This window comes from Podarcis tiliguerta (genome assembly GCF_965153285.1).
Source record: "Podarcis tiliguerta genome assembly, chromosome: 7".
NCBI lineage: Eukaryota > Metazoa > Chordata > Lepidosauria > Squamata > Lacertidae > Podarcis > Podarcis tiliguerta.
In genome coordinates, this window is record NC_139540.1 from 3,565,872 (window position 1) to 3,581,125 (window position 15,254).

At 47.0% G+C, this 15,254-nt stretch overlaps 1 protein-coding gene across 1 annotated transcript; it reads left to right on the forward strand.

The window, feature by feature from the left end:
- The first annotated feature begins 1,598 nt into the window (after positions 1–1,598).
- LOC310681389 (lymphocyte antigen 6E-like) lies at positions 1,599–10,975 on the forward strand. The gene is made up of 3 exons (XM_083449117.1): positions 1,599–1,759; positions 7,145–7,264; positions 9,584–10,975. The coding sequence occupies exons 1-3, from the start codon at positions 1,708–1,710 to the stop codon at positions 9,790–9,792; spliced, it is 381 nt and encodes a 126-aa protein (XP_083305243.1). The 5' UTR covers positions 1,599–1,707; the 3' UTR covers positions 9,793–10,975.
- The last annotated feature ends 4,279 nt before the right edge of the window (positions 10,976–15,254 follow it).

The following is a 15,254-nucleotide window of genomic DNA, read 5'->3' on the forward strand; positions in this document are numbered from 1 at the left end:
TCAGATTACACGCAACTGAAACAAGACAGTCAAGAACAGAGGTCGGCAAACTCAATCAGAGGATGGGCCGGTCGACGCGCCGTCCACTGGAGAACGTGCACTTTTTCGGGTCTGAGGAGCGCCCATGCGCATGCGTCCATGCTATTTCGGGCGCTTCTCTGTCCCGCACACACTATTTCTGGTGCACATCCGGGTTGGAGGAGTGCCAGTGTGCATGCGCACAGGCACCATCAACCCAGAAGTTGGTCTCCATGCTGCGCCACACCACAGTGCGCCACAGTGTGCTGCGCCGTTAAGATCAGGTGGGGGCGGGGGCGGGGGCGGGAGGGGTTGCCATGGGCCGGTTAGACAAACCTCACAGACAGCTACCAGCCCATGGGCCTTAGGTTGCCAATCCCTGGTCAAGAACATCTACCACTTGGAAGATTGGGAAAGGTTGTGGAAGAAATGGGTTAAGTTTACTAAAGGAAAACATTATGAAAATGATGTATGTTGTTGTTGTTTTGTTGTTTAGTTGTTTAGTCGTGTCCGACTCTTTGTGACTCCATGGACCAGAGCACACCAGGCACTCCTGTCTTCTACTGCCTCCCACAGTTTGGTCAAACTCATGCTCGTAGCTTTGAGAACACTGTCCAACTTCTCATGAGGTGGCCAAAGTCTTGGAGCCTCAGCTTCAGGATCTGTCCTTCCAGTGAGCACTCCGGGCTGATTTCCTTCAGAATGGAGAGGTTGGATCTTCTTGCAGTCCATGGGACTCTCAACAGTCTCCTCCAGCACCAGAATTCAAAATTGCCTAAAAAAGATGTTAGATTGTTTTTGTATGCCACAACTGCAGCGAGAATTTTACTTGCCCAAAATTGGAAATCACAGGAAATACCAACAGTGGAAGATTGGCAGATGAAGATGTTGGTCTTTTTGGAGCTGGCCAACCTTACTGGAAGAATCTGTGATCAGAAAGAGGAGGAACATCAAGAAGAAAGGAAGAAATTTAAGGAATATTTAGTAAAATATAAGAATATAACATTAGTGGAAATACTTGCAAGTACTACATTTGGTTTAGGATTAAATTATGTTGAATGGTGTAAGATGATGGATTGAGAATATTATGAAAAGAAAGGAAGTTAGTAATTTGAACAAGTTAATTTTATTAGAAAGTGGCTATTGGAAAGTTGCTAAAATGAGATTTAATGAAAATCAGTTAGGAAGGATTTGAGGAAGTCACCCAATAATGGAATGCAATTTGGATTTTTACCTGTAAGAAGCTTTGAATGTATGTATGTTTTTCTTTTTTATATGTTTGTTTGTTATTTTGTGTTGTGTTAAATTTGGAAAATAAATTTTAAAAACTGAAGGGGGTAAAAGGATGTCTACCACTGAGAGTTTCCAGGGATCTTCTGCAGGCAGATCTCCTGCTGCAGACCTCAAGCCTCTCCCCTTTGAGGTTGTCACCTGCATGTGATCTCCTCCCTCTCTTTCTCTCTCTCCTGCATAATGATGAATTGCCTTGGGTGATCTCACAGGCCCACACCCATTCCCACACTGACCAACTCCTATGCTTATTCCTCAGCCAAGTGCGTCCCTCCCCTTCCTTAGCTTCTTGAACCCTAAAATTATTGTGACCATGGCAACAAAAGGCAAACACCTCAGGGGTGTATATAACCACAGTGGCCAGCAGTCTGAGATACAGTTCCACAGATCACCTCAAAGATGAAGACTCTGCTGGTTGCCTTGTTGGTGGCGATCTTATGCGCCGGAAAAGGTAAGGCACATTTCTCACCTTTGCTTAGGCAAAGAGCTGCAGAAAAGGATGGGAGACTTGGAGACACATAGAATTGCAGGATTATAGGGTTGGGAGGGATGCGAAGCGCCGTCTAGTCATCTAGCATAAGGTGTAAGCATCAGAGCATTATAATCTCAGGGCTGTGGGTTTGAGCCCCACACTGAGTGGAAGCATTGCAGGGCACAATCCTAGGTGACTAGATAATCCTTGTGGTCCTTCCAACTCTACAATTCTGTGATCTACACTCTAAAAGGGGGACCTAATATATACTGCTCAGACCAGTGACTTGTGTTTAATACTGAATGCCCCATTAAAAAAACCCCACACCTACGTTTCTAAAACCATGGAGAAGTTTCTACTGAAGATTTACAAGGATATGGATGTATAAGAGGAGCCCTGCTGGCTCATATCAATGATCCATTTGATCTAGCATCCTGTTTCTGTTAGTTCCCAGCCAGCTGTTTTCAGGAAAGAGGGCATGAAGGCAACAGCTGTTGTCCCCCTCAGACACCGGCATCCTGAGGTATACTGCACTAACTCTGGAGGTTCCATTTGGCCAGTGGAATTGTAGGAATTAATTAGGCATTGGTGCGAAGAAGTGTTGTTTCCTCTTCCTTTGTCCCATCTGTCTGATGGTGTGGGATTTAGAGGGCAAGTCAGATGAGGGAAGGTGGAAGGGACTGTGTGAATGAAGGCTTGAGTGAGTAGCCTTTCAGAAACGTCTAAAAGGCGATGGGAGAAGAAGTGACCACATCCCACTCAAACAAAGGATATGCAATAGACTATTGGATTAAATAACAGAAAAGTAGGTTTAGGTTGTCCCTAGCCCAGCTGAATGTTGGAAGATTCTTATCCCTGCAGAAAAGTTTCCTAAGAAAGGTTGGCTCACCCAGACATGCTTCAGATACGCAGGGTGTACCTGTGGCAGGAACAAGTATCTGTCTAATGGGCCGTCATGCTCTCCCCTGCTCCTGCGCATAGAACATGTTACATGATCTGACATTAGTGTACGGAAAGCTGTGTATATGAACAATCTGCCTAAGTGTTCCAGCCACCCTGCGGGTGTTTTTGCATCAGGGAGATTGTAAGGGTGGACAATTCACATACAGGTATGGCTCTGTGTCTGTGGATGTTGAACGGCACACGTTTTGCACAGTGTGCCGAAACGTTGCGCAGGAGAATGAAATTTCTCAAGACCTGCATAGCCTTCATGCTGGGCCCTTTAGGAGCATGACATGCTGCACCCTTTAGGAGGAAAATGGGGGAAACTAGGGATGTGATATTTTTGGATCATATGTTTTGTTAAATTTCTAATAAAAAATTATTTTAAAAATATATTTGAGGTCCCATCCTCCAAATTGGGACGCGGGTGGCGCTGTGGGTAAAACCTCAGCGCCTAGGACTTGCCAATCACATGGTTGGCGGTTTGAATCCCCGCGGCAGGGTGCGCTCCCGTCGTTCGGTCCCAGCGCCTGCCAACCTAGCAGTTCGAAATCACTCCCGGGTGCCAGTAGATAAATAGGGACCGCTTACCAGCGGGAAGGTAAACGGCGTTCCGTGTGCTGCGCTGGCTTGCCAGAGCAGCGATGTCACACTGGCCACGTGACCCGGAAGTGTCTCCGGACAGCGCTGGCTCCCGGCCTCTTAAGTGAGATGGGCGCACAACCCTAGAGTCTGGCAAGACTGGCCTGTACGGGCAGGGGTACCTTTACCTTTACCTTTACCTCCAAATTACAATCCAATAGGATTGTAAGACTATAGCTGGGAAGGGGTGGGGACACACAAGGAGACTAGATTGAAACCAAACAAACAGTAAACAAAGGAAGAGATTTGGGTTGGAAAACGGCCCCTCTGGGCTTCCTGCTTCCTGTGCGCCAGGGATAGACCCCTCTCCCAACACTGCAGGAGAGAGACAGAGATGATCAGATAATGACAGGGGAATTGCATTTTCTGCATTCCTCTTTGCTTGCAAGAGGAATCTGTCTCTCACCTGGTGTTTGGCACTCGCTTCCCCATGGAGTGCAAGTACACTGGGTGCAGGGAGCATTGTGGCTGCCACGACCCCCTGATCCCATTCCTGGAAGCACAGGTTACCCTACTAATTGGGTTTTTTAAATTGGAGTAAACCACAGGCACGTGATAGAGATGATGAGATAAGAAACTGCGAAAACAACCCAGCTACAAGGATTTTAAAGGTTTGGCTTGAGAGGGGATTTCATTCGGTGAAAGAGACGAGGGGCACACGGTTTGCTTATATTAAACTTCTTCTCTACATTTATGATATGGCAACCCTCCTAGGAATGCAAGTTAAAAAACCCCACATCTGTAAAAGGGAGGATGGGAGAAATTGGAATATAAATATTTAACAAAACTGGAGCTGCGTGTGTGAGAGAAAGGAACTGAGAAAGAGGGGGGGGGGAAACATTATGCTTTGAAAATATGGAGCAAAGTTTTCCCTAACATCTGTTATCCACAAAAGAATGCTGTTTAAGATAAGGATAATTGGCCATAAATCAGTGGCAGGGAAGAAAGGAGTCTACCAGCTGCAGGAATAGAAGCTACGTGAAGTCTGGATTCAGATCATTCTTTCTAGGCTGGAGAAATGGCGAAGATGCCTTGTTTACTGGGAGCCAAATCATGGGATGAAGCAATGCAGTGACTCTGGAAACTGTGAGATAACCGCTTCTCCCGAGGCATGTTGGGAACCATCACCAGTTGTAGGAATGCAGGCTATAACATCATATATGGATAGGAAAATATCACAGGGTGTGGGAACTATCACATGCAGGAAAGAATAAGGATTACACTTAGAGTTCCTCACTGGAAACTTTATAAATTACCTAATATACCAACACAAATGAAACCACAAGATTGGAGCTGTTATATAAGGGATTATTATATCTGAATGGAATGTAATGGAATTATTTGGAAGGCAGAAATAATGTAGAAGAATGAGGCCATCAAATCTAGCACATGGAGAGGCCAGTTTGATTAAACTGTATAATTTGACATTTGAATAATTGACATTAATAATTGTATTAACTGGATAAAATTAGGCTGTTATATAATGAGGCTGGATATAATGAGGCTGTTATTGGAATGATATTGAAAATCAATGAAAACATATTTAGAAAACGAAAAAGAAAAACCGCCCCTCCATTTTGCCAACATGTCAGGGGCACAGGGCTGTGAAACAAACCATTGGTCATATTTGGCTTTGTGATGTCCATCACATTGCTTACAAGATGTCACCAGGAAGCCTATTCAGAATGAAGGCACAGTTTCCTGTCCTCACTCGGATTTGGCTTCCTTGGTCCATCGCAACTTCTCACAGAATCCTTCAGCTGCAGGGCGGTGCGAGATAAGGTCTAGGTGGCAGGTTGCCCCGTACATTTTAATAAAAGCCAGAAAGAATTACAAACTGAGAGCTGTAATCCTGTGGGAATTGAGGTGGGCAGAACCTTGCTCTGTGAACATGGCAATACTTGAGAATAAATATGCAATGAAGTGTGCTTTGTGGGAGCGGCTTGGCCTGTTTGTCTCCTACTTTTCTGCGGTTGTTCGCTGGGTGCGTAGAGCAGCCTTTGTGCTGGGTGGGGCTGATGATAGACATAGTACAAAACATCTGGAAGGCACCAGACTGGAAAAGCCTGATTTGCTTTATTATTATAATCATTATTGCTATTGTCGTTTAGTCGTGTCCGCCTCTTCGTGACTCCCTGGACCAGAGCACGCCAGGCACTCCTGTCTTCCACTGCCTCCCACAGTTTGGTCAAACTCATGCTGGTAGCTTCAAGAACACTGTCCAACCATCTCATCCTCTGTCGTCCCCTTCTCCTTGCGCCCTCCATCTTTCCCAACATCAGGGTCTTTTCCAGGGAGTCTTCTCTTCTCATGAGGTGGCCAAAGTCTTGGAGCCTCAGCTTCAGGATCTGTCCTTCCAGGGAGCACTCAGGGCTGATTTCCTTCAGAATGGATAGGTTTGATCTTCTTGCAGTCCATGGGACTCTCAAGAGTCTCCTCCAGCACCAGAATTCAAAACCATCAATTCTTCGGAGACCAGACTTCTTTATGGTCCAGCTTTCACTTCCATTGCTATTATAATAATACATAACAATAATATTATAATAATAATAATCCTATAATAATAACCATTGGGAGCCTTCCGAAGCCAAATATTTCAGCAGAATCTTGGCTAGGTTGCAAATTAATGGATCACTTTACCCGGCCAGATGGGTGGGGTATAAATAATAAAACTATTAAAATTATTGCTGTCATTTTTCCTGACTAAGGAAAATCCCCCAACCCTTTTTTGTCTTCTAGCCCTGCTCTTTTGCTAGGAGGTGTGTTGTGTGCAGGTCCCAGCAACAGATGTGTTGCCAGTGAAACTGCTCTGCCTTGAGGGCATCTCAGTGGGCTGGCTCTTTGCCAAATTGCTTGGGATCTTACCACCAAGAGGTTGCAACGCCCATGCCGTAATTTGCGCTTAATGAAGGCTTTGGAGATGTGCAGAGCAGAATGTCAACAAGGTCCTTATCTATGCATCTAGATTTCCACAGCTCATTGCATAGAACCCTACGATATGAACCTCTAAGGCTGCTGGCTGGAGGAATCCCAGAATCGTAGACTTGGGACCCAATGGGTCATCTAGTCCAAGCCCCTGCAATGCGGGAATACCAGAGAAAGAATCCCTGACAGGTGACCACACAACCTCTGTTGAAAAAGGAAGGAGAGTCTACCACCTTCTAGCTCAGGGGTCAGCAACCTTTTTCAGCCGTGAGCCGGTCTACCGTCTCTCAGACCATGTGGTGGGCCAGACTATATTTTTTTTTTGGGGGGAAATAAACAAATTCCTATGCCCCACAAATAACCTGAAGGAGCGTCTCCACCTCCATCATTCTGCCTGGACACTGAGGTCCAGCCCTGATGGCCTTCTGGCGGTTTCCTTGCTGCAAGAAGCCAAGTTACAGGGAACCAGGCAGAGGGCCTTCTCGGTGGTGGCGCCCGCCCTGTGGAACGCCCTCCCACCAGATTTCAAAGAGAAAAAGGATCTCTCAGCTAATTTTGGAGGTATCCATACCTCTAAGGTGCCAATGTGGAACCTGTGGTCTTCCAGATGTTGAATGACAGCTCCTGCTATCCCTGACCTTTGACTATGCTGGCTGGGACTGATGGGAGTTGAGGCTAAACAGTATCTGGAAGAGCAAAGTGTTCCTCGCTCCCTGCTCTAAGGCGTGTTGCTTCGCCCCAAGGTGCTCACAGCCTTGAAGGTCACAGCCAGACTGAGGCAAACGTTGATTTACGTTCACCTGGGAAAGAGATGCCTTTGCTTGACTTTTGCTTCCCTCTTTTCTTTCCGCACAGCCCACGCCTTTTTTTGCTACAGGTGCGAAAATGAGCCTTCCAACTGGAACTGTATGAAGGCAGTTAAGTGCTCAGAACAAGACCAGTTCTGTACCACCATCACGTCCACCTCAGGAACGGGTAGGTAGCAAACCTTTATTATATTCTCTCTGATGCTACAGTTGCTGAGCGTGAGGTGAAGCCTCAATGTCGCTAGCCAAGGGCACTGGCAGTATGACGGACCCCTCTTCTTCCTTGGCTGGGTGAAAAAAGGGCAAAAACAGGTTACTGACTGGGACAGAGTGACGTTTGCAGCTATTGTTAAAGTTGCAAAAAACAAAGAGCACGGGACTGAGGGAGGGAGGAATTTTTGTAACAACATTGGAATATCAGCTCCGCTCAAGGCATGACGGATAGCAGCAACAACCGAGAAAAGACAGCCACAACATTTTACAAAGACAGGCAGAAATAATATGGGCAGAATAAATGTCACACACAGGAAGAACAATGATATAGTATGAGGTCTTCACTTATCAATTGTTGAATGTGTTAACACAAATAGAAGTTATATACAGTGGTACCTCGGGTTACATACGCTTCAGGTTACATACGCTTCAGGTTACAGACTCCGCTAAAATATTACCTTGGGTTAAGATCTTTGCTTCAGGATGAGAACAGAAATTGTGCAGCGGTGGTGTGGCGGCAGCAGGAGGCCCAATTAGCTAAAGTGGTGCTTCAGGTTAAGAACAGTTTCAGGTTAAGAACAGACTTCCAGAACGAATTAAGTTCTTAACCCGAGGTAACACTGTATATTGCAGCTGTTGCATAAGGGATTACTAACGCCCTCCCACCAGATGTCAAAGAGAACAACAACTACCAGACATTTAGAAGACATCTGAAGGCAGTCCTGTTTAGAAGAGAAGAAGAAGAGTTTGGATTTGATATCCCGCCTTTCACTCCCTTTAAGGAGTCTCAAAGCGGCTAACATTCTCCTTTCCCTTCCTCCCCCACAACAAACACTCTGTGAGGTGAGTGGGGCTGAGAGACTGTGACTGGCCCAAGGTCACCCAGCAGCTGCATGTGGAGGAGCGGAGACGCGAACCCGGTTACCCAGATTACGTGGCTACTGCTCTTAACCACTACACCACACTGGCTGGTTTAGGGAAGCTTTTAATGATTGACGGATTACTGTATTTTAATATTTTGTTGGAAGCCGCCCAGTGGCTGGGGAAACCCAGCCAGATGGGCGGGGTGTAAATAAATGGTGATGATGATGATGATGATGACTGGAATGTAAGTGAAATCATTAAGAATTTGGATCGCAGAAACAAAGTAAATAATCAAACAATTAATTCTAGCATGGGGGGGGGCACCTAAATTACATAATTGGGCATTTGTATGATTTGTATTAGGAATTGTATTATAATCTGGCAATGTTATAATGAGGCTATTATTGGATTATTGTACTGTAATTGGAAAACTAATAAAAATTATAACCCAAAAGAAAGAAAGCTAGACGTCACCTATGGCCCACCTGCAAGCTCCGAACCCAGCTCCCATTGCTCTGTCCCAGCTCCTGTAAACATAGCAGTTCGAAAGCACGCCAGTGCAAGTAAATAAATAGGTACCGCTGCTGCGGGAAGGTAAACGGGGTTTCCGTGCACTCTAGTTTCCATCACGGTGTCCCGTTGTGCCAGAAACGGTTTAGTCCTGCTGGCCACATGACCTGGAAAGCTGTCTGTGGACAAAAACCGCCTCCCTTGGCCTGAAAGCGAGATGAGCGCTGCAACCCCCTAGTTGTCTTTGAGTGGACGTAACCATCCAGGGGTCCTTTACCTTTTACCTAGTAAAGGTAAAGGGGACCCCTGACCACTAGGTCCAGTCGTGGCCGACTTTGGGGTTGTGGCACTCATCTCACTTTATTGGCTGAGGGAGCTGGCGTACAGCTTCCGGGTCATGTGGCCAGCATGACTAAGCAACTTCTGGTGAACCAGAGCAGCGCACAGAAACGCCCGCTGGAGTGGTACCTATTTATCTACTTGCACTTTGACGTGCTTTCGAACTGCTAGGTTGGCAGGAGTAGGGACTGAGCAACGGGAGCTCACCCTGTCGCGGGGATTCGAACCGCCGGCCTTCTGATCGGCAATCCCTAGGCTCTGTGGTTTAACCCACAGCACCACGCGCCAAATAAGCAAATAAAATCCCCAAACGACAGTTTGAAATGTCGTGACTTAAAACTCAGGGAGCATCCTCATGGTCTTTATTTTAACGATGGTCTCCAGAAATTTTGCTGGGTGTGGAAAGACTGAGCAACGGGAGCTCACCCTGTTGCGGGGATTTGAACTGCCGACCTTCTGATGAGCAAGTCCTAGGCTCTGTGGTGTAACCCACAGCGCCACCCGCGTCCCTTACCTTTTACCTACCCGTGTATAATCGCCCCCTTTCATTCCTGTCCTCCAGGCAAGAACGCCGTGTACCAGCTTAGCAAGAGATGCACCCCGACTTGCACGGAGAACTTCATCGACACAGGCCTGACGAGCGTTTCGACCAAGTGTTGCAGCCATTCCTTCTGCAATATCAGCGGGGCCACCAGTGTCAAAACCAGCGGCCTGCTGATGGCCGTGGGCGTTCTGGCCAGTTTCTTCTACATCTTCCAATCCCTCTTGTGAGGAGCAAAGGGCACAGTTCTCCTCTCCAAAACTGTCAAATGTCGCTCCCCTTTCCCTTCTTCGAGATCAAGAAACCCGCCGTGGACGGCAAATACCACCCCCCAGAAGCATCGTGGAAGGGCTTGCTCACCTGGTTCATTGCCCAGAATGCTAAAATTCCTGACTTCTTGCTTGGTATTGCAGAGCTTGGAGTTTTCTCCACCTGCCCAGAAACCTCTCGCCCCTTTTTGGTGCTGAAATGCACCATTTTCTCCTCCCCAGTCCCTCGACAAAGCAGCTGATGAGTCTTCTCCTCCATCCGCCCCCTATAATTTGCCCCCCCCCCCATAAAAGGCTCAGGTCATTCCCAGACAACACGTTTTGCGACTGGTTTGCACAGAGTTTGGTTTGCGCAACCTTTGCCATTCCCAGGCAACCAACGTGCGAAATCAGTTTGCACAAAGTTTCGGAGGAAGTTAAATAATATCAGCTGTTTGCTAAGCGTTTGTGGCGCAGGGGAGATCACAAGAAATTGCATCAAGCAAATGCCATCTCATACGTTCCTTTATCATTCCCCATTGCTTTCCTTATTGCAGGGAGTCCCTGGGGGAGCAGATTGGTTGCACAAACCGATTTTTATTTTTCCACCTGAGTTTTCTTTTATGTTAGAAGAACAAAAGGCTGGAAGAGCCGCAGGTCTTGGTGAGCACAGAGCAGGTCTGCAGCACCGGCTCAAGCTGGTTCCACGATCACCTTTCCTAATTTCCCCAGGCATTCAAAGAAGTCTATTTTTTAAAAAACGTGTGTATGTATTTTGGGTGGTGGTTGCTAGAGATCTCTAATTTAAAAACAAAAACAGAGGCTGTGCCAAGCTACAGTTCCTGGGGATTTCATTAGAACTGAGATCTTTTGATCTAAAAAAAATCTAACAAATAAATTAAATAAAAAATAAACCAGCCTCATAGTAACTGGACCAGGCCAGCCCCCATCGATTGGCTGGGCACAAGATCAGAAGCTGGGATTGGCATTTGTCGGGTGGGGAGAAGGCAAAGGGAGCAATCAGCTGATGGAGGTGGAAGATACAGGATGTTTTTAAAAGTCTCTCCCACTTTGCACCTTCCTCCACATTTGATGTTCTGTTCTGCTCTTCCGCGCCTGTGATTTGTAAAGCTGGAGCGCATGTTAATAAAGTTTTGCCATTTAAGATCTGCAGCCTCAGTCGTCATTGATATTCTGTTTCAGTAGCCATGACAATGTTATAAACTGAAGAATAGAATTGGGTTATTGGGTTATTGCTTTTGGTCTTGCTGTGAACCAAAAATCTCCAAGTGAATCTGAACTACAATGTCTAAAATCCCTAGTAGAGGACAAGGATCCTAAGATCACGTTAAAGGCAGCCAAATTCTGTGCGACTGGCATAAAACTTAGGGAACAAGCTGTGCTATCATAATGATTAAGGTTTTAAATGGTAATTTTAGGTTATATGTTAATGACTAAGTTTCAATTTAATTTATATATTTTTTAACTGTTGCTATATCTAAGTGCAAATTCAAATGTATCCCTATCGTGTTCTATGACTTCCTTGATATTGTATGTGGGCTGGAACTGGTCTGCGACCGAAATAATAAATTCAAATATTCTGTTTCAGTAACCATGACAATATTATAAACTGAAGAATAGAATAATAGAATTGGGTTATTGGGTTATTGCTTTTGGTCTTGCTGTGAACCAGCCTGAGACCTCTGGACATAGGGCGGTGTATAAGTTGAATAAATAATAAATAATAAAAATAATTGCAGAGATCCCCAAAGGTCATCTAGTCCAACCCCCCTCCAATGAAGGAATCACAGCTAAAGAATCCTTGACAGATGGCCATCCAACCTCTGTTGAAAAAACTCCAGTGAAGGAGATTCCACGACCTGCTGAGGAAGTCCCTTCCACTGTGGAACAGTTCTCACTACCCAGAAACTTCTTCCTAATGTTTAGTCGGAATCTCCTTTATTGTAATTCGAATCCATGACTTGTGTCAGACGGCAGAGGAAACAACCCCACAGCAGGCTGCCAGGAATAGATAAGGCAAGGAAAAGTCCTTACCACCTGCTTTTTAATCAATATTTCTGAGCCCTTTCATAGAATCATAGAATCATAGAGTTGGAAGAGAGCACAAGGGTCATCGAGTCCAACCCCCTGCCAAGCAGGAAACACCATCAGAGCACTCCTGACATATGGTTGTCAAGCCTCTGCTTAAAGACCTCCAAAGAAGGAGACTCCACCACACTCCTTGGCAGCAAATTCCACTGTCGAACAGCTCTTACTGTCAGGAAGTTCTTCCTAATGTTTAGGTGGAATCTTCTTCCTTGTAGTTTGGATCCATTGCTCCGTGTCCGCTTCTCTGGAGCAGCAGAAAACAACCTTTCTCCCTCCTCCATGTGACATCCTTTTATATATTTGAACATGGCTATCATATCACCCCTTAACCTCCTCTTCTCCAGGCTAAACATGCCCAGCTCCCTTAGCTGTTCCTCATAAGGCATCGTTTCCAGGCCTTTGACCATTTTGGTTGCCCTCCTCTGGACACGTTCCAGTTTGTCAGTGTCCTTCTTGAACTGTGTTGCCCAGAACTGGACACAGTACTCCAGGTGAGGTCTGACCAGAGCAGAATACAGTGGCACTATTACTTCCCTTGATCTAGATGCTATACTCCTATTGATGCAGCCCAGAATTGCATTGGCTTTTTTTAGCTGCCGCATCACACTGTTGGCTCATGTCAAGTTTGTGGTCAACCAAGACTCCTAGATCCTTTTCACACATACTGCTCTCAAGCCAGGTGTCGCCCATTTTGTATTTGTGCCTCTCATTTTTTTTGACCAAGTGCAATACTTTACATTTCTCCCTGTTAAAGTTCAGCTTGTTTGTTCATCTTTGCTCTCCTACTTTCAAGGCTCGCTGGGTTTTGGGAGATGGAGGGTCTGGAATGCTTTCTGAAGACACTGTGTCCATCAGTTGTTGCCCTCCTGAGGTTCCTCTTCCTTCTCCTGTTCTCCCATTATTTCCGAGCTTTCCCGTTGCCACTCCCGCGGGCCCGACCTGCCTGGGCTAAGAGGGCACTTGTGCCCGCCACCTCCCTCCGCGCCGTGGCCCAACCCAGCCTCACCCCTTTGCCACGGCGCCGTTGCCGGAGGGAAGGAGGAAGGAAGATGGGGAAGGCCACGCCAGGATCGCAGGCTGGGAGCAGGCAGGCAGGCAGCCGTGGCTGCTGGGCTGTCTGTCTGGCATAGCTGTCAACCGTCCCGTATTTGGCAGGAAACTCCCTTATCCCAGCGCCATGTTCCGCTGCTGTCCCTTATTGATGATGTCCCTTAAATTTCCCGGGTTTCATGCTCGTCCGGCTTGGGAGGCAAGCAGTGACTCGGGGTCCTCCGCCACGAGAGAGAGAGCGCGCGCACGAGCTGCCGCGTCTCTGTCTCTCCCTTTCCTCCCTCAAGGGTGCATCGTGAGGAGACAGGTGGCGGCGGGCGGGCAGGCAGCCCCTCGGTTGCGAGACTTTCGCTGCACTGCTAGGGGAAGCCGGAGGTGGCTGAGGAGGCGGCCTGAGGGAGGAGGAAGAGGAGGGGATGGGGAGGGACGCAGAAGGGCGCCACTACAGCGGCCACTGCGGTGCCGCAACCGCCTCATGCCGGGCTTGCGGGTGAGAGTCTCTCTTCCTCCCTCCCTCTCTCTCGGGCGGGAAAGGGCCAATGGAACTCCTCGCGCCAGGACGACTAAGCAAAATCCTTTATTTGGGCTGCTGGTCCCTTATTTTCAAATCTGTAAGTTGACAGCTATGCTGTCTGGGGTGGGGGCTTTCCCTCTCCTCCTGGCTGCCACCACTTACCTGGTCTTAGGGCTGCCCTATCCTCCCCATTGCAGCAGCCTGAGAGCAAGCTAGCCAGCCAGCCAGTCAGCTGGGGACTTTGGGGAGCCTCCCCCCAAAAGCTCAGAAACTTTGGGCACTTTGTGATAAATAAATGGGTTTTGGTTTGCAGTTTGGGCACTCGGTCTCTAAAAGGTTCGGCACCACTGGCTTAGCAGATCAGCATATTTGTGCCTGGGTGGGGCTGGAAATAGTCTGGCCCCTGCTCCCTGTGGCATTTTCCCATCTCCGCCGTATTAAGCAGTTGGTCCCTTACCTTTCTCGCCCTGATCTGGCCACAGTGATCCATGCAACGGTCACCTCCAGGCTTGATTATTGTAACTCGCTCTATGTGGGGCTGCCCTTGAAGCTGACCCAGAAACTCCAGCGGGTGCAGAATGCCGTGGTGAGGTTCCTTACAGGGTCCTGGCTGCCGGATCACATTCATTCAGTGCTATACCAGCTGCACTGCCTCCCGGTGGAGTACAGGGTCAGGTTTAAGGTGCTGGTTTTGACCTTTAAAGCCCCATGCGGCCTAGGACCCTCGTACCTACAGGACCGCCTCTCCTTGTATGCCCCACGGAGGAGTTCAAAATTCCTCTTTGAACCTGTTGTGCAATAAACTTTGGTCTCCAGCTATTTGCTGTATGTTGGTGGCTGGACTCCTTCCTTTATTCCGCTGGGACCTGTGGGCTCTGTCTGACCAGCTGGGTGACTGAGCAGCCTCACAGTGAAAGCAAGGAAGATTTTATTTTTCTGTTGCAACAGAGTTCCCTCCCCTCCTTGCAAGGAGGCAAGAGAGACCCGGAACCCAGAAGAAACATCTCTTTTAAGGGTTTTGTATTTTGGAAGTGGAGTAGAAGCACATCCCCACTGCAAACAGTCAGAAATGACATCACACAGAAGGTGGGGTTACATTGGCTCAGGCAGGCCAAGGCATGATATTCCTGAGGATTTAGCAAGTTTTACATTGTTCCAGACACAGTTTACACGAAACATTGACATTTGATAAGACAATCGGGATGCCCGTCAGAAATCTCTCAATGCAGAGCATCTGGGCAAACAATGAAAATTAATACGAAGGAGGATCATAGTTAGAGTGTGGTGCTGATAATGCCAAGGTTGCAGGTTCGATCCCTGTATGGGACATCTGCATATTCCTGCATTGCAGGGGGTTGGACTAGATGATCTTCAGGGTCCCTTCCAATTCTATGATCCTATGACTGGTTGTTAAGATATATATATTCTTCAAGGGCTTCTCCTGATTGCTCTCTGCCTACCTGCTCTGAGGCAAGGGGGAATAAGGAGGAAGAGGAAATACTGAGAGCCAAGATGGTTTTCAGATTGCTCTCCTGCACGATTTTATTTTATTTTTTTGCCACGCTAATAATTTCCCAGTTTTATTTGCAGATTCAAAATATTTTTGCTTCATTGATTTTATTCTCAATTCTACTTCCTGATTAATTAAAGTTGAGTATTGTATTTGTAGTGTTTTAGAGGTTTGTCTAATCCTTTCATCCCTGGGATTTGTTACCAATTTTTTCTCACAATCTCTTAATTGATTAATGATTTCTTCTTTTCTTGCTTCTCT